We start from the raw sequence: 18,667 nt of genomic DNA, 5'->3' as shown, positions 1-18,667 counted from the left end.
GCACTCTTTGGGAAGCCAGCAGTACTTTTCATTACTGAACTCTTCGTTGTTTTGGTGGCAGCGACTGTTTGCCCTGTCGAGGGAAGGGAGAGCTGCGGTTCGCTCCATTAGCAGCGTCTCAAAGCATCAGCTGTTGCATTTTTTGCTGGAATTCAGTTTTATGACTGTGAAAACAGCTGCACAGTGGAAGCTGACGTAGCAGTTGTTTGACTTTCAAACCACTGTGTTTTAATTCTTCCTGACTGACTTTCTGACTCTCACACAGCAGGGTATGCAAAGCTGAGACACGTCCCGTGCTGTGGGAATTGTCTGAACGGAGCTGGGAGGCTTCACGGCTGCGGCCCCCTGCAGCACGGCCTTCCACAGCCCGCCCCGGAGCCCCTCAGCGCAGCTCGGCGGAGCCTGCGCCGCTTCTCGCCCCGGTCGCACGAAGCACTGACGGCCGCACGGCTGCGGACAAAGAAACCGGCCGGGCCCCGCTCCCGTCACGGCCGGCCGCGCCCTCCCGCCGCCTCGGTCCCGCCTCCTGCCCCCTTTCATTGGTCGGGCTTCGTAAGGGCGTGAGCTCCTTGCGTCGTTATTGGTCAAACTATTTAACGTGCTCGAGAATCTGTCAATGGTAACCAGGATTTCAAATTCGAGACGCATGAGACGGGAGACGCCATTGGCTAGCGGAGGGGAGAGTCCCGCCCTCGCGGAGCCGCTCGGAGCAGGAATTTAAAGATGGCGGCCGAGGCGATGGTGGCTCGGAGCAGGGGGCGGCTTTCGTGAGGCGGCCGAGCTCGCCCTCCCACCACCCCCTCGCGGAGGAGAAACCGGAACGCCGGGGATGGCCCAGGTGGGTGCCGGCCTCGTGGGGCAGAGGGAGGCCGTGCGAGAGCGGGCCCAGCCGCCTGGAGGGCTGTAACCCTTCGGTCTCCGCAGGCCGCGGGGCGGCCCCGGCCCGCCGCCCGTTCGGGCAGGCACCGCCGTCAGGCGCCCCGCAGCCGCGCGTTGGCGTTTGTTGCCTTCCCCCCCTCCCCCCCCCCCCCCGCTTCGCTGCGGGCGGCGCTCAGAACAGCAGGAGAGACGGGAGCGCCGCGTTCTCGTCGGGGCCAGAGGGGCCTCGGCTGCGGCCTCGAGCGCTGAGCGCTGCCGCTCCCGGGCCGCACGGCCCTTTGCAGCACGTGCTGCGCGTCCGGCCGCCCCGGGGGGCTGTGGGGCGGTGAGGATGGGGCGGCGTGGCCTGCCGAGCTGCACCGCGCGGCTCCGCGCGTTCCCGCCGCTCGTGCTCTCCGCGGTGAAGCGCCGTGAGGGCTTTCTCTGAATTTCCTCATTCGGTCTCTGGAAGGTTTAGGCTCGAAAACTTCTAAACTTTCTTCTTCTCTCCTGAGAAAGCAGCCTTTCTGTTTTGCACCTCGTTTTTCTTTAAGCTTCGCGTTCATTTCTGCAGCGTTCAGCTGATTGGGATGGGCCCCTCATTATCCCTTCTAAAGCGGGCTGAGCGCATCTCGTCCCTTCGGTGCCCTACGTGCCGTGCGGGCGGTGCAGTCCGGTCTTTGACTTTTCCTTTATGAGCGGGGCTCTCCTTCCTTCTGTTTAGATGATTAAACATAACTGTTCCCGTTTCTAATTGCGGCTGAAAGGTTAGTACCCTGCTTCTTCTGAGCGGTGTCTCCTGATTGTTGCCAGGATGCTATTTTTAAGAGGGTGAGAAGAGAAATTAGTTCCTAATTGTGCTGTTTTCCTTTACAAGTAGGAAGCCTCTGGGAATGCGGTTGAAGAATATTTCTTTCTTCCTTCCGAGGCCCTAAATTGCAGATTTAAGAACAAATGAACTTACCTTCCATGTTGCACCATTAATTGCAGCCATCTAAACTCTGCCCGAAAACTGGGCAAGCTATCAAAGCACACTCGCTCTGCTGTTTTCTGATGGCACTTTTCCCAATTTATGTAGTTCTGCTAGCTCTGAAATGGGATGGCGCTACAGAGGTTCTTCATTCTTGTCTGGATTTTGTACTGATAGTAACTGTTGGGCCCCTGAGTGACTTTTCTTGCACTGCTTTGATGACTTGCACAAAATGGCTGGTGTTTTTTTTTTCTTCAGAATCTTTCTGTGCTAAAGTTGGCAGTGTGGAAGGAAATATGTATGTAGTAGTAGTCCACTGAATATCCTTCTGCAGAGATTTCCTATGCAGATTTAATGAAAATAATCCACTTCCCTGGTTTTGTTTTCTTTTGGCAGTTCATAATTAATGATTCAATATTGTTTTACTGTACGTATCAGAAAGATACAGGTGTAGATAATAGAAAGGGTCTGAGGTTGACCAAGATGGTAGCTGAGTAGGTTTTCAAGTGGTTGTTGCCTTGTGAGGAGGGAGGCTGTGTGTTTCAGAAGCAGCCACTCTACCTTTTGGGGCGTCTACAAGATATGAAGGAAGCAGTTTCTGATGATGAAACCAATTTCTTTATCAAATGACTTTTAGAAGATAGAATCTGTGATATGCTGTTCCTTGTTCCCAGGAGCAGCTGCAGGTATCCACGTGTTCTTTGTTGAACTTGTTTGTGAGTCTCCATACGTGCTGTTGTGGGAGTTTGCTGGTTACACATTCTAACATTCTAGTTTTCTCCTAGAAAAGAGGTGCTGTTTTCTCTGTGTTTCTTTCATGATCTTGCTGCGCTGATTGAGAAGAAGGGCATTATTTGGCTTTGTTTTGTTTTTCTTTCTGTCTCCAAATAACATCTGTAACACAACCAAGCCAAGAGGAAGTTCTCCAGCTCTGCTTTACAGTTTGCTACGTAATGTCCACCACGTATCCATGTCTTGGGGGTTACTTTTACAGTGAAACCTTTTCAGCTGATCCGCTAGAACAAGAGTAAGCTTAAGTGAAAAATGCAATGTTTCCATTTATTGGTGATCTGCAAAACATCATTTAAAATTCTTATTTTCTGCAGTTCATCCAGAGTTTGTTCGCTGTTCTGCACTGCCTGTTGCAGCTCTCCATAACGCTCCTAATATCTTTCAGAGGGCCATGTGGGATCTGTTGGTGCATTTCTGTGGAGTCTTGGTGAATGAAAGGTCTTTTTTCAGGGCACGTTGGTTAAGCATGGCCATAGGTGGGCTAGCCTGTGCTGTTTCTAGTGCCGTGTGACCTAATATGCTAAGTCTGTTTTCATGGCTTTCTGGTTGTCTTGTCTAAGCTCCACGTGGCTGTTTCTAACCTATGGACTCATACATCCTTTTTTGTATTGCTCCTTTCTCTCTTTCATCAAAATCTTTTTTTTTTCTTTTTTTTTTTTTTTTCCTCCAGCCTCTAACATAAAGGGCACATTGTAAATATCAGTTTGCAGCAGAGCAGATGGGAATTGGACTTCTCTTCTGCCTCTTCCTGTTTTGGAGGGGCTTTCTTTTGTAGCAAATTCTATTGTAGCCCTCTGTAACAGTGGATTTGCTGGACTCTGTTACGTTACCCTGGGGATGGGGCAGGTTTGTGGCCAGGAATACAAATGCAAGTTTAAACCAGCCTTGGTTTGGTGCTTCCTCTGGCTGCAGTATGTGTACGGGCTGGCAGTGATTTGGTAATGCTACTCATTACTTCAGGGCCAGCAAGAAGGAAAAGACAGTAAGAGTTTCCTTGTTAATAGTGCTTGAATGTAATAACAAGACACCTTTTCTGCAGAGAGCACAGGGGTAGTATCAGAGGACTGCCAGAGCTAGCTAGGTAGGTAAAGATTATTTCCTTGTGTTTCCACATTTGCACTGAGTTTTTAGCAAGTTAGGTTTCTTGTTAAAGCTTCAGTGCAACATAGACATATCTGTAAGATTCAAAAGGACACACATTTCCAAGAACCATAGATGTTGAAAGCATGCCAGTATTGCATGTGTAATCTGTCTGCTGTGTGGGTAAGTGTTGCTCGAATGCCAGGTTATTTTAAGCAATGGAAGAGGGCCCCTAAATACCTACACTTAATATCCTGGTAGCTAAACAAGCAGGATGGTCAATTGATTAAGCAGGTAAACTGCGTTAGCAAGTTCTTGCACCTCAACTTAGAGACCAAGAAGCTGTAACAACAGCCTGATCTCAGCCTCATTCAGAACAGTACTGAGATAATCTGTGTTTGGTTGGTTTTTGTTTGTTTTTTTTTTTGTTTTGTTTTGTTTTTGCTGCAAAATGTAATTCTTTTTTCTACTTGGAACGTATTACAGGAAGGAATAACTTATTTTTCTTTTTGCCTGGGATACCGCTTTCCATTTTTCTTCTGTGACATGTGTTTTTTTTTCTTGTAGATTGAAAGAAGAAAGGAGACCTGCTTGTCCAGTGAAGATGCAGTCTTAGTCCTCAGCTATTTAAGCTGAATGCATTGTGATTTCCAATAATTGAGACAGTGATTCTGAAAGCTGTCTACATTAATGAAAAGAACAATGTAGTCAGCTTAACTGAATCATCAGTGTTGCATATTGAGTAGGACATGATAACCCAACCCTGATGGACTTACGCATGTTAGGAATATAGATCTAAACATTTATCGAAAGCATTGTGTCTTTTTAAAACAGTAGTTTTACAGTTTAAAAGATGGAGAAATATGAAAATGTGCCACCCCTCCCTAAAGAACCTGCAAGAGACATGAATGTGGAGAATCACACTTGTCCCCCACCTCTGCCGCCTAACGAACAGCCTCCACCACCTCCCCTGCAAACGTCCAGTGACGCAGAGGTAATGGACGTTGGCTCTGGTGGTGATGGACAGTCAGATACCCCTGCTGGGGACACGCACAGTATCTGCAGAACACAGCTTCTCACAAAGGGATCTGCCTGCTACAAAAGTCGTCTTATAATAGACCCTAACAGTAGTGACCAAAGCCCGAGAACTGCTCGTCACGCACCTTCAGTTCGAAAGTTCACCCCAGATCTTAAGTTACTGAAAGATGTAAAGATCAGCGTTAGCTTTACAGAAAGCTGCAAAAGCAAAGATAGGAAAGTTCTGTACACTGGAATTGAGCAGGATTATAAGGCAGATACAGATTTTGGTATTAATAATGTCAATGGGGATTTGCATGTTTGTCCTTTCGGTGGTAGTAATGGTAAAGCTGTAGGTATAGGGGGTGAAAACGATGACAAGAAGGATGATGAGAATGATGTTGATCAGGAAAAGAGAGTGGAATATGCAGTTCTGGATGAGCTTGAAGACTTTACCGACAACTTGATGGAAATAGATGAAGAAGGAGGAGGGTTCACATCTAAAGCAATCGTTCAAAGGGATAAAGTGGATGAAGAAACCATGAATTACTCGTACGAGGTAAGTAGATACTGAGATTCTTGGTGGGCTAGAGGATTCCAGGTAGTTGGAAAAAGCTCACAAAGGTGTTTGTTAAAGACAGCCTCTCCTAGAAACGTGCAGTGCTGGAGTTAAAAATGCAGAATTTTTAAAGGTGGATTTTGGCTGAAAGCTTTCACAATTCTCTTGGTGGATCTTCAGAGTTGTGTGGTATCTTCTATAGCTTAGTTTAAAAATAACATGAAAAAGGCTTCTTACACACTAAAGCTTGCTTCATCGTAAAAAATGCCAACACTCACTTATGAAAACTTTCTTGTTTTTCAGTCATTTTACTGGGATCATTGGACATTTCTAGTTCCTCTCTATGTGGAAGTACTTAGGGACAATGTATGCTTTTTCTTTCCGAGGGGAAAGGGAAGTTAGCAGACCTCAGGAGGGCGGTGTCTGATGACATCTCTTTCAGGATGACTTTGATAATGATGTGGATGCTCTGCTGGAAGAGGGTCTTCGTGCACCCAAAACGAGGAGAGTAGAAAATGAGAAGTATGGGGCTGAAAGTGATCACCAGTCTGATGGAGAAACAAGTGTGCAGCCAATGATGACCAAAATTAAAACTGTTCTTAAAAGTAAGTCAACGTTTGTTTAATATTTATAAAGCTTTGTGTGAGGTTGGTATATTGAATGGAAATCTGTGGAAATCTGAGTTTGGTCGCAATTTTGGTAAGTAGTGGGTGTGGTACACAGTCTTGTTTGGAGGCTTCTTTGTATCGGATGATTTTTTTTCATACTGCTGAACATGAAAGGCGATGTTTGGGCGTGCTTGTTGTCTTCATCTGTTGTTTGTGATGAAAATGTGTTTTGGTGCATGGATATGTGGAAAATGAGAAAGACTTTCACCTCAGTAGCAGGTAAGTGAACAAGGATCTGGCTTTTTTGATACTGTGAAAGAGTTGAAGGCTGGTTGTGGAATTCTTCCTACTGCCATTAACTCACTTCTTTTGTTGAAATGTACATGTGCAGTCTTAATGCTTGCAATACCAGGCAAGATATTGCTAAAGCCCATAACTTGCATTTATCAAGGTGTTCATAGTGTGTTACCAACAAGTAGAAATAAAGAGTTGAGAATGCCACCCAGTCCACAAGAACATAACTGCAAGCAGTTTGTATCAGAATCAAGCCTTAGACCTGTTCTGGAAGGGCAAAGCTGTCGAACGCTGTGCTCTGAAGTAAGAAACCAAGCACTTCTTTCCTCCAAAGCTTTACATCAGCACAGGATTGACACAGGGGTCACAGCTAAAGGGAGTCTGTTTTGTTCATTTCTGATGTAGAAAGCAGTGACACTGTTCTCCAGTGTCTAAAGTAGAAATAAGTAAAACCATATATTGTCTTGAATGTGAGTGCGAGCGTTTTACTGCAGTGTTATTCCTTTGTGCTGTGTATGTCCCAATACTGGCATACTACATGAGTAATTTCACTCATGTTTTGTGGAAGCAGCAGCATTTTTCATGGCTAAGATATTTAAGTGGAAGGTCTTATAGACTTGATTTTGGTTTGTATTGTACTCCTGTTGAAAAATATAACAAAAGGTTTTATTTCAAACTGCTTCCTTAAGTCTGATAGACTTTCAATCAGAGAAAAAGCTGCATGGAAATTGAGCAGTGAGAGACTGAAATCACAAGAAATCTTACCCAGTTGCACGAACCAAGGGATCAGTGGCCACCTATCCCTTGTTTGAGTGCCTGAGAAAGGTAGAAGACAACACTGCAGATGACTGGATACAAACAGTGCTTGGTGATTCGCAGTTTGGGAGCAGGCCACAATTCAGTGTCTATTGAACAGTGAACTACTCCAGATCTAAAGCTGTTCTTTGCTTTAAAGGTCGTGGCCGCCCTCCTACGGAGCCGTTACCAGATGGATGGATCATGACATTCCATAACTCAGGCATTCCTGTATATCTGCACAGAGAATCTAGAGTTGTTACCTGGTCTAGACCTTATTTCTTGGGAACAGGAAGCATAAGGGTAAGTACTGTCAATTATTTCTGTACTGATATTTAAAAATTAGATTTATTCCTTTAAACGGTTGAATATTTTTTCTTCTTGAGCAGGGTTGTTACAGTACTTGAGAAATAAACTACTCTATTTCTGAAGTATGATGTGACTTTTCTTATGCTTTGTTTTTCAGTTGTTGATAATGAGTTTGGGCAGTTAAAGCAAATGAGGTGGTCTTGTTTTGTGCCTTCTTTTTCTAGAATATGACTGCAAAACATTAACTTTATTCCACCATGAAATACATTCAGATTGTTTATCTGTAGCCATAAACTAGTCTGAGATGTGTTTCATGGTCCACTTACAGAAATAGATCTGTGACATTCATAAACCAAAGGAATAGGTAGAGACTGAGTCTAATATTGTGGATTTAAACCCCAAGAAGACTCAAGGGATTTTATGAAAGGATGTAATGTTTGCTTGAAATCAGCCAGAATATAGTTTGGACTTAAAATGGGAAACACCCTGTGAAGGTTACTGTCAGTATGAACGTAGTGCCAGGATGCCATACTAATGAGTGTGCAAAGATTTGAATGGGATCAGATTGCTAACCAAAGAGCAACCTGAGATTAGACTGAATAACTCTAGCTTCCATCTTGACTACATCTGGTGAGTTTTGGATTTGCTTTTGGTTACCTCGACGTACTGAAACTGTATTATTTTATATTTGCAGAAACATGATCCTCCCCTTAGTAGCATTCCCTGCTTGCATTATAAAAAAATGAAGGAAAATGAGGAAAGGGAACAAAATAATGACATAACCCCAAATGGGGAAGTATCACCCATAAAGCACTTAGATAAGTCTTCAGAACTGGACTGCCAAACAGAAGAACCAGATTCCACTGCTGCTGATTCTGGGCCTTTAGATGAAAAAGACACCTCAGGGGGAGATGCAGCACAAGGAGCCTTAGGACAAGTTAAGGCCAAAGTTGAAGTATGTAAAGATGAATCTGTAGGTAGGTATGGGAACTGGGACTCTCTTTCTTGGCTGGCGTTGGGTTAATGGCATTTGGCACGTTTTTCTGTTATTCCTGACGTGGCAGTTGAGTCAAACCCTGCCTGAGATCATCTGGTAAGTTGTCTTTCTGCGCTGTTTTTTCTTAGGCAGAGATCTGAAAAAACAGGACCAGTTTTAAATGGGAATTTTGATTGTAACAGGAAGGGAAACACTAGGAATTCTGCTGCACATCTGAGAGATGATATGCAAACTTTACACACAAAAATGTGGAAGATTTGGGGTATTTCATCCACTAAAGTTGTATATCAGTCTGAGACTCAGTTCTATCAATCTCAGTTGTCACTGCTATGTATTTTTTGTGCATCTTTGTGCATTGGTGGTTTTTTTCCGTATAGTCAGCTGTAGTAACCTGCTTGCTTCTTAGATCTGGAAGATTTTAGACGCTACCTTGAGAAGCGTTTTGACTTTGAACAAGTTACTGTAAAAAAATTCAGAACCTGGGCTGAGAGACGGCAATTCAATCGTGAGATGAAGCGGAAGCAGGCAGAATCTGAGCGGCCTATTCTGCCTGCCAATCAGAAACTCATCACCTTGTCTGTGCAAGATGCACCTACAAAGAAAGGTTAGTTCATGTACTGGGAGATTAAACATCTGGTGTGGAAGTTCCAAGCTCCTTTAGGGGGAAAAAAGAAGAAGAATCCGCTTGTTCCTTGTTGCAGAATTGTATGTTCCTGAATTCACCATACAATACAGTAAAGGGAAAAATGCTATCTAACAAGAATTTTTGCTTAGGGCTTTAGTCCTGGCAGCTGGATCCACCATCGCCCACTTGTTACTGTTGGTGTTTATGGAAAACCCTCCAGCCCATCTCTGGTTGCTCTTGCCTTCTTAGTTTTACACCAGTTCATACCTGTCCCAAATTAGGGACTGGTTACAAATGCCAGATTGATCCAGATTAAAACCTGTAAGTTAAAATACAGTTTTAAACCACTTAGATGGAAACGGGAAAGAACTCTGTGCGGTTACGTATCCTTTGCTAAGGAGTAGATTTTTGTCTGATGAGAAGCTGGGGGAATCTTCTCTCACCTGTGTTGGCTGTGTGGATGTGTTTAACTGCAGTCCAGCATTCAAAAGGCCCATATTGGTGGGTTTTATTCTTGTTTTGTTGGCTGTCATGTCTGTGGGCGCTTTTTATTCAGCAGAATTAAAACTGATAAATTGACCATTTCCTCCTATCTGAGCGGAGCAGGAGAATTTCAAACTGTGGTTGTTCATGAATTGTTTCTGTGGGGTTTTGCTTTGTTTCAAAGCATATTTTTTTAACTATTCCGTCCATACCTTATAGTTTACCCTTGCATTATAAAACCAGCTTCTTTCTGTGCCTGTCAGTGAGAGTTGGACATAAGCTGGTTAGGAGGAGCTGTAAGAGGCTGCTGCAGAAGTGCTTAGAAGATGATCTAGTGGAGTTATTTTTCTGAAGTGTCGAGTGAGGGATCAGGTGTAAAACTGAAGTGTTTGCCAGTTGAAATTAATGATGAGCTGAAAGGTGGGAGCTCTTGCTTCTATTTTTGAAACACATAAATGAGATGAGTGGAACGTGATGTGCATTATTTGTTGCAGGTAGTCTTAAAACACATTGCATGTAATTTGAGCAGCAATTCTCCCTTGCAGTTTGCCATTTAATGCTTTGTTTCTCATAGCAGTTTTTTCCTTAAGACCAAAACTAGCTGTCGTTTTCCTTTCCCTCTCTCTTTTTGTAGAATTTGTCATTAATCCCAATGGGAAATCTGAAGTTTGCATACTGCATGAATATATGCAACGAGTCCTAAAGGTTCGCCCTGTTTACAATTTCTTTGAATGTGGTAAGTCTGTCATGGTTTCAAACTGAGCACAGTGCTGTTGTGAAGAGCTTCTCTCATAGTGAAATAAAACCAAACAATGGATGTTTTTCCTAGAGGATGTCTGGAGAGTCTGCTGTGAGCCACATTCTAGCTAGGAAATGTTTTCCACGCATCTCAAACAAGGACCTGTTTAAAATAACAGGTGTATTTTTTTCCAAGCAAAAACCAATACTAAGTGAAAATGCACGGGAGTAACTTAGTTGTATTTAAAAGGGTACATCGTGGAAATATACTGGTTATGAACAATTAATATTTGCTTAATTTCTGTGTCAGTAATGTCCTGAAAATCTGATTGAAGACAAACGATGGAATTTAGTTGTAGGCACTTGATTAGGAGGCATTTAAGAATGAGAGGTTTCTGCAGAGATGTTTGTATTCTCTTAAAGCTGCAATATTTTTGTGGGATTGTTCTGCTCTGGTTTACACAGTGCGTGTTCCTTGTGGGTTTTGCTTTATAGCAACAGAATTTACAGCATTAAGGCACTCGGTTGGCTGGCATTTCTTCATTCTCTGGAAAATGATAGGAGTGTGATACTGTTACTGGTATTTTATGCCCTGCAGGTAGCATCCAAAGAATTAAGTCAGGTGCCTTAGGTCAGTGTGCTGCTATAGTTTCTGGTCTTAGAAATGCATTAGGTAATGTAATCATTAGGTAATGATTTTTTAACATCAGCATATTGTGTTTGCACTGTAGTAGTGATGCAAAAAGCCTTTGGAATTAACATTTGAATTCTGGCAGATCTTAAACCACTTCTTAAAATGGAGAAATTCTTTGTTGGGAAGAATGAAGTGCATGTGGTGGGAAGTGTGTGTTAGTGGAAACCATTAGGATTTCGTGTGCTGGAGCGTTCAGTCTCTGATAGTGTGCAGCATCCATCCTACTTGAAGTTGAATGAGGAAAACAAACACTGAGAACAGTGATATTTCATGTATGTGGCTGTTGTAAGTAGGGACTCCTGGAAAGGTTTCATTTTCTCCTCTCTGTTTTCAGAGAACCCAAGTGAGCCTTTCGGAGCCTCGGTGATTATTGATGGAGTAACTTACGGGGCAGGAACTGCCAGCAGCAAAAAGCTTGCCAAGAATAAAGCTGGTAACGGTTCTTTCTTTCTTAATGCCAACTGCTGAATTGTTTGTTTGCATTTCTGTTTTGAAGATGACCGTATTTGCAGTAGGAAGTAGGAATCACTTTGATAATCATTTACAAAACGGGCATCCATGTGGTCTTATTAAAAGTACGACTTCAGAGACTTCCCGAAGTTCCGCAGTGTGCTGGGACAGAAAACCATGAAGAAGCTTCAGAAGTTAATTTCTGATTTGTGCTGATAAGCTGTCAGAGCGTCTGTTTCCAGTTATCTCACCAGGTGTACATGCTGCTTTTTTTTATAATTCAGAATCACAGAATCCTTGAAGTTGGAAGGGACCTTCAGAGGTCATCTGGTCCAACTCCCCCTCCTGCAGTCCCCTGCTGTATGAACGCCTACCTCGTGAATTTTAGTGCAATTTAAGTCTTAACCTCTCTCGAAAAAGAGCAACAATCAAAACAACCAAAACAAAACTGAAAAGAGCAAACAACAAAACCTCTAAGCTTCTGGTTGAGCTAGTTCCCTTTCTGGTGATATTGCACTGACCTGTATTGTTACTTACACTGATTTCCAAGTAATTATCTCTGTTACAGATAAAATCAGTCATATAATAACAGTTAGAACTGTGTATATAGTGAATAACTAAAGGGAAACGTCTTGCATGTTAGAACTTCTTCACATCTCCAGACTGTGATGTGTTCAGCACAGTGCCAGCGTTTGGAGGTGTATCGTGCACACGTGGTGTGGGACCTCATGCTTTGGTGAAATTTGTTAATGTGGCTAAAATATAAAAAGCCACCACACAATTGTTTGTGCATGAAAAAAAGGTGTTTTGTGCAGATAACTGAGGCAAATAGCGAGTGCCCAGAGGTGCAATCGTAAGGTTCTGCTGTAACAGTGAAGGGATGATGATGTATTTCTTGTATTTTAGGTCCTATGGGGTCATAGCTTGATGTGAGAATGAGATTTGTGTTTTGTTCTCTTCTTTCTTTTTATAAGCTTGTGCAAAAAGCAGTTTTTTAGTGCAGTTTAATAGTTGTGGGATGTTTCTTACCAACTTGTGCTTTTTAAGGCAAGCAATCCTATGTTCAAGTGGATATGCTGGTTGCAACAGGATGAGTGAGATGCTCATCTTACCTGTTCAGTTGTTCTCTAGGATGTTTGGTGATCTCCAGGGGAGGTGGGAGGCTTGCTTAAATTGAGTTTCATTCTGCTTCTGTTTACAGTTGTCTTTTAAAATAAAGCTAATCACAACATCAAATCATTTTCTGCAGCTCGAGCTACACTGGAAATCCTTATTCCTGACTTTGTTAAGCAAACCTCTGAAGAGAAGCCCAAAGACAGTGAAGAACTTGAGGTACCAGCTTCTTGCCTGATGGCTGTGATTACTGGAGTCTCAGTTTTTAAATACGTTTTCAGTGTGGAAAAATCCATAGCCTTGTTTTCTGAGTGGGATGGCAATTTTAATGATGTTGATAAAGATGTTTTTGCACTTAAAAATACTTTTTGGTGCAGAGTAATGACGTTTGTTTGATGTTACACAGGAGTGGCGATCATTTAGAACAGTATTTGAGTTTGATTTGCACAAAAACTTTTATACCTCTTTTCAATTCCTTTGTAGTATTTTAACCATATCAGTATTGAGGACTCACGGGTATATGAACTGACCAGCAAAGCTGGGCTCTTGTCTCCATATCAGATTCTCCATGAGTGCCTTAAAAGGTAAGGCTGCAGCATGAGGACTCTGTTCTGTACACACGTTTGAGGCAGGGCACAGGGTTTGCTTGGATGCTGCTGCCCGGTGTCCCTCAGTAACCTAAGGACACTTGCAGGCTGGCCGAGCTTACTGCTCTCACTGCCTGCCTGTAAGAGAGCTGGTTGGACTGAACTGTTGTCTGTGTCTTTCATGAACTGGTATTTTGTGGGTTTGCTTCTCTGAAGAAAATTCTCAGGTTAGGATATAATCGTGGGACATAGACTTTTTTTTCCTTTATGTGGGGTTCTCTTCTCATGCAAGTCGCTGATTTAAACAATAACTCCCTATTAACTAATGTTTTAAAGTTTGTTATTGCTGTATCTAACACCACAGCAATTACTGACAAAGATAACTGTAATTACTTTGTTTATTTGCAATTGTACTTAGCGTATGATGTTGGTTTATTTATTCATTGTGCTCAAGAAACCATGGAATGGGTGACACATCCATAAAATTTGAAGTGATTCCTGGTAAAAATCAGAAGAGTGAATATGTCATGACTTGTGGCAAGCACACAGTGCGAGGCTGGTGTAAGTACAGCACCTAGTGTGACCTCTGATACCTTCCTTTTCTTCCTGTTCTCTATTATCCATTTTGCAGGCATTTGTTCAGTTACCTAACTTGTTCTATTACTATTCTACTCTTTTCTGGTGTCTCAGCTTTGAATAGCACAAGTCAACTTGGTGTTTAACTGTGTAAAGTACTGATATGACACGTTTTCATGGTTATTTTTACAGGCAAAAATAAAAGAGTGGGGAAACAATTAGCTTCACAGAAAATCCTACAGCTACTGCATCCACATGTGAAAAATTGGGGCTCTCTTTTGCGTATGTATGGTAGAGAGAGTAGCAAGATGGTCAAACAGGTGAAGATGATTTCCTTTAATTGTGATCTATGTTGTGACTGTATTTTTCTATGTTTTGTTGTTGGTTTGTAATTTAATTAGAAAAAAACTGTGGTGGCATCTATCTCAGCATCATCTGTTTGCTCCCTGTCGCGAGCAGGGCAGTGTGCATTTGGTGAGCAGGTCTCAATTCTTCCAAATTGATGAACCTCAAACCTTGCTCCTGCCACAGTGTGATGCTTTCCCTGGCAATCCTGGCAGTCTCATACTGCCAGACAGAAACTGTCTAACCTATGTAATATGAAACTAGCTCATGTAAATCTGTCTTAAGAAAACAGCTGTCAGAGAGAAAATTTCTCATGTGAGTGTGTGTGTATTTTTAAGTCAAAACAGCTCATCTGTTGTTGCTTATGGTCTCATTGAACAGGAGACCTCTGATAAAAGTGTGATAGAGCTTCAGCAGTATGCCAAAAAGAACAAGCCAAATCTGCACATCCTGAACAAGTTACAGGAAGAAATGAAAAAACTGGCACAAGAAAGAGTGAGTATATGCTCCTGTTTTGGTTCTATTTTGGTTTTGATGTACAAACAAAAATGCCACAGGCCAGGCCTACTAATTGTAACATTTGTGCTTGTCTCCTGCAGTATCTCATATAATGAGCTGTTCATTACTTTTTTTAAATTTAAATAGGGCTGCTTTTAGAGAGATGTTCACGCTCCAGTGTTAAGTGGGCTTATTACTTAGTTTTACTTTGGTAAACGGTGTAACATTAGAACAAATTAACCTTCTGCAGACTAACGCAAGTTTGGCTGCAGCTGTGCACAAGAATTCCCTTAGTGCTGTGTATCGTACGTGCCCTCGGGGCAGCTTTGTTCCACGTGTTTTGTGTTTGTGTTGCCAAGGAGGAGACGCGGAAGAAGCCCAAGATGACGATTGTGGAATCAGCCCAGCCGGGCAGCGAGCCGCTGTGCACTGTTGATGTCTGAAGGGAGGATTTCCAAGCAGGGAGCAATAACACAAATGGAGGAGCTAGATTTCCAACGATGATTTGAAATCTGTTTGCTGCAGAATGCAAGATAACTTTTAAAATCCAAGCTGCTTCAGTTATGCATTGTTCTTTTTGCATCATCAGGGCAATATTACTTGTTTTCTTTCTTTTTTTTATACCTCTGAGATACGATACGTAACGTGTCAAGGTTTGATCATAACGATCTCTGCTTGGGCAAGATGCACAGAGGACGGGCATGTTCACACAGGACACGGTCAAGCAAGCACTTTTTCCTTGAAAATCATCCGTGTTGTTTGAAATGGATGTGTTTTAAGGATGAAATTCAGAATATCTATATACAGGTTAAAGCTGATACTATATATATACACACACACACACATATATATGTATATATAAAAGAAATATATGTACGTGTCTTGTATGAACATGCCTAAAACTGTTTTTGTGTAGAGTCTTGTTGCATTTCAGCACATAATAATATGCACTGATAAGACACTTTGGTGGCAAATACATGAAAATGATGAGCAATGTTCCTAACGCCATAGGATTAGGCCAGTAATGCTGTTTCTTCTGTTTTATTTTGTCTCCTACCAGGCTTAATTATTCAAGATCACAGTATACAGACTTTTTTTTTTTTTAATACTACTTGAAAAGAACAAGTATACCTGGTAGTGTTAAGAGCAACAGGCTGGATATTCGAAATTGTGTTTTATGTTAATTGAAAACGAGACAATGTTAGTTTACTGATAGTTGAAAGGGGAAAATGAGGCCCTGCTTATCAGATTAAGGTGAAAACAGGAATTTCAAAGGCTGTTTTCAAAGCTTGGAGCCAAACTGTAACTGAAGATAGTTGACAGTCTGAAAACATTTTGCCAATGCGGTGTTTAAAGACGTCCCACTCCCTTCTCCCAACAAGAAAGAAGTTTCTCATTTGTTTGGAGTCAGAATACATCTGACCTGACAAATTAAGTCTTAACTTGCAGCTTAAAATCAAAGTTTTGAAAACAACAAAGAAAGACTAAAGAAAACCCAGAGAAATCTGAACTAACTGCAGCAATTTAGTTTTTTTAAGAAGCTTTGTTTTTACTTGTAATTGCATTTTTAGTGTTTGAGGAGAGAGCGTAACTTCTGCAATGAAAACTAGAATGTAGATTCAAAATATGACGCAGTAATGAGTAGAATGTGAGACCATGACCAGTTGTGTGGAGGGATAGGAAAACCACGAATGTGCAACTGCTATTGAGTGCAGCCCTGGTGAGCAGGCAGTGCTCCGTGCTGCTGAGGCTCGGTGATGTTTAGCACAGAAGACACAGCTGTGGCTGCAGCGCACGTACTGCTGTGGGAGGGTTCTTCCTTTGCTGTTATTTACTGGGTGACTGCAGTTCGCCTTCTCTTAGAACCATTCCTGTGGGTTCTTTGGATTGCTCTTAAGAATAGGAAAGAAGCAAATGGGGGGCAGGGCTTCGACCACTTTCCCAAGAGCTGTCCTGCTCTCATTTACGTTCCTGCCAGAGTGGAAGGGGTCAGTTTTCTGATGGCTGCAGTTCCTGGTACTTATCTGGACAGCAGGCTGGGGCTTGGGGTGGGGAGGGGCGATGAGGAATGTTCTTGGGTCGTTCGGGGGCTTTTTTCCTTTATTTGATTGTTTAATACCGTGTTGTGTGTAGAATGCTGCAGCATAGTGAACATTGTGCCTACTGGATTTTAACAGTATTGGCGTCAGTACTGTCAGACCTCCTTTTAATATCACACCTGTTATTTTGGAATTGCAAGGATTTTAGTTTTTACTGAAGCTGTTGTTCTCATTACATGGCTTATGATGCCTGAGGTCAAACAGGACCGCAGAGCCTCGCCTGTCTCTGTTCCAGTGCACGCTCAGAGCTCTGCAGATACAGATTTGCTCACTGTTGATGATTCTGTTTAGCTTCTGTTCCACAAGCTGTAAACCTGTGCTAACAGGATACGGGTAGTTGGAAGACCATACAGAAACTAGGATTTAAAGTGGCCTATCTGAAAAAACAAAAACAAAATACTGCCTCTGCTGCTTTTTTTTTTTCTTTTTTTTTTTTTAGCAGCGTAGCTTTAACCAATCTCCATCTTTCTTTGGAAGGTATGTAATACTGGTGCAGTGCTGACAAGCAGGGATTACTGTTTGTCTCTTGGTTTATTTTTTTCATACAGACAGGGCTTATTCTCCTATGCCTCAGTGTGTTACTGCAGTAGGTAGGCTGCACTTCGGCTTGTGCGTTTTCAGCAGAATACCTGTATGTGGACAGCACTGGAACAGACAAATCACCCTGGCAGATCCTTTGTTGTTCTGAGATCAGAATGTCAGTGTCTTTGCAGGTCACCTGCAGAATATCCGTAGATGCCTCACTTACAAATTTGATTTTGTTCCTTTTAAGAGGATTGCTGTATTACCTCAGTCTGCCACCATCAGATCACAAGGTGACCGCTGCCCTTAATTAAAACATCCACAGATTTCATTGTGAACCAAAGCCTAGAACGTATATTATGCATTCTAAACAAAAAAAACAAAAAAGATGGTATTAGACCTTGCTGCAGCCTCTAACTGGAGAGATGTCCAGAAAATAGCGCAATAACTGCTGGAACAAACAACTTAACTGCTGTTAATTGTCATTGTGAAGTATTCTTGTGTTTTACTGTTTACTATTGTTTGGAGTGTAACAGTCTTGCATTTGCACATAAGCACGAGCTGCTTGATAGAGGATAGATCATCGCATTAACTTCAGCTTCTGCATGAACACTTACAGCGTGACTCGAGATGTATCCTAAATTTGTATTGTAACTTGTGTGTTTCCTAGGTAACTGGCTGTAAAGGTTTAGATCTTGATTGTACGAATGCATAAAATCAACTGCTGCTTTTGTCACTGATGTTCGTTCTTTATCCCTTCTGTACACAGAGGAGGATGGGGGTATTTTTATAGGAACGGAGTGTATTTTTAAGAACTGTTCCCTCTGGGAGTTACAGTTTTTGCTCTGCATATTACGTGCTACTCAACAGCGTGTGGTTTATGACTGTAAGGGTCAGTGTGCGTTCCGCTCATCACGGTACTGATGGAGAACTGACTGTGACTTGCAGTGACCAGACAGATGCTACCTATTTGAACACCAGTCGTTCAGCTTTTTCTTAAATATTTATTAGAAACAAAACTGACCCAGTAGTTGGGTACTCAGATGTTTGGAGAGACTATTATGCATAAACTTAACTATTGTATGTGAGCTTCCACTTTCCTGCGCTGCTGTTAGGCTTTACACTAATATATTTTTAACATCTAAGTATTTAAAAGCATGATTTATCTTAATAATTCTCTAGACTGTACTTTGGTTCTGGAGTAAAATTCAGGAAGCGGTAGCTGCCTAACTTGCCCCAGGAAGAAAGGTGAAGTGCAAGAAGCCATGCTGTTCTTAACCAAATAAAATGTTCAGTTACAGTATTCTGATGTGTATCTGAGAAGGGAAAGGGGGGGAGGGGAAAGAAAATCGTTCTTAATGCCCAAGTAGATAACAAAGGTTGCTGTATGAATTGTAGTGGGTGCAGTTGCTTGATGCCAGTGCTGAATTGGTACAACTATAAAGCCTCATTTTCACTGAGCCTCTGCTTGCTTTTTTCTGCACAATCATATAAGCCTCCGTGTTTGGTCTTTGAGTACTACATGTGTATTTTTCAGACAATTAGTTTTGAGCAATAAAGTTTGATATTATAAAGTGCTGCAGTGTGATCAGTATTGTGGTAACATAAGCATATTCAGGAAAAGGAACGTTGCTTCCTTGCTTCCTCAAGGTATTTTG

At 42.2% G+C, this 18,667-nt stretch overlaps 1 protein-coding gene across 1 annotated transcript; it reads left to right on the top strand.

Moving 5' to 3' along the window:
- The first annotated feature begins 712 nt into the window (after positions 1 to 712).
- On the top strand, positions 713 to 18,583 carry DGCR8 (DGCR8 microprocessor complex subunit). Its single transcript, XM_042865475.1, has 14 exons — positions 713 to 838; positions 4,268 to 5,276; positions 5,719 to 5,881; positions 7,134 to 7,276; positions 7,977 to 8,259; positions 8,686 to 8,883; positions 10,022 to 10,123; positions 11,154 to 11,252; positions 12,519 to 12,601; positions 12,866 to 12,966; positions 13,424 to 13,530; positions 13,738 to 13,865; positions 14,272 to 14,385; positions 14,748 to 18,583. Exons 2-14 carry the CDS (start codon positions 4,554 to 4,556, stop codon positions 14,829 to 14,831), a joined length of 2,328 nt encoding a protein of 775 aa, XP_042721409.1. The 5' UTR covers positions 713 to 838; positions 4,268 to 4,553; the 3' UTR covers positions 14,832 to 18,583.
- Positions 18,584 to 18,667: the final 84 nt, after the last annotated feature.

This window comes from Lagopus leucura, unplaced genomic scaffold, assembly GCF_019238085.1.
Source record: "Lagopus leucura isolate 7727_CA_CO unplaced genomic scaffold, USGS_WTPT01 Super-Scaffold_806, whole genome shotgun sequence".
NCBI classification, from domain to species: Eukaryota; Metazoa; Chordata; class Aves; order Galliformes; family Phasianidae; genus Lagopus; species Lagopus leucura.
The sequence above is the reverse complement of the archived record's forward strand: the minus strand, read 5'-3'. Positions and strand labels throughout refer to the sequence as shown.

What these genes read in the sequence shown, in the direction of transcription:
- DGCR8 (XM_042865475.1), top strand. Translation starts at nt 4,554, where the DNA reads ATGGAGAAATATGAAAATGTGCCACCCCTCCCTAAAGAACCTGCAAGA. An exon ending in ATGTAAAGATGAATCTGTAG is followed by an intron (nt 8,260 to 8,685) that starts GTAGGTATGGGA and finishes CTTGCTTCTTAG; the next exon opens with ATCTGGAAGATTTTAGACGC. An exon ending in AGATGCACCTACAAAGAAAG is followed by an intron (nt 8,884 to 10,021) that starts GTTAGTTCATGT and finishes CTCTTTTTGTAG; the next exon opens with AATTTGTCATTAATCCCAAT.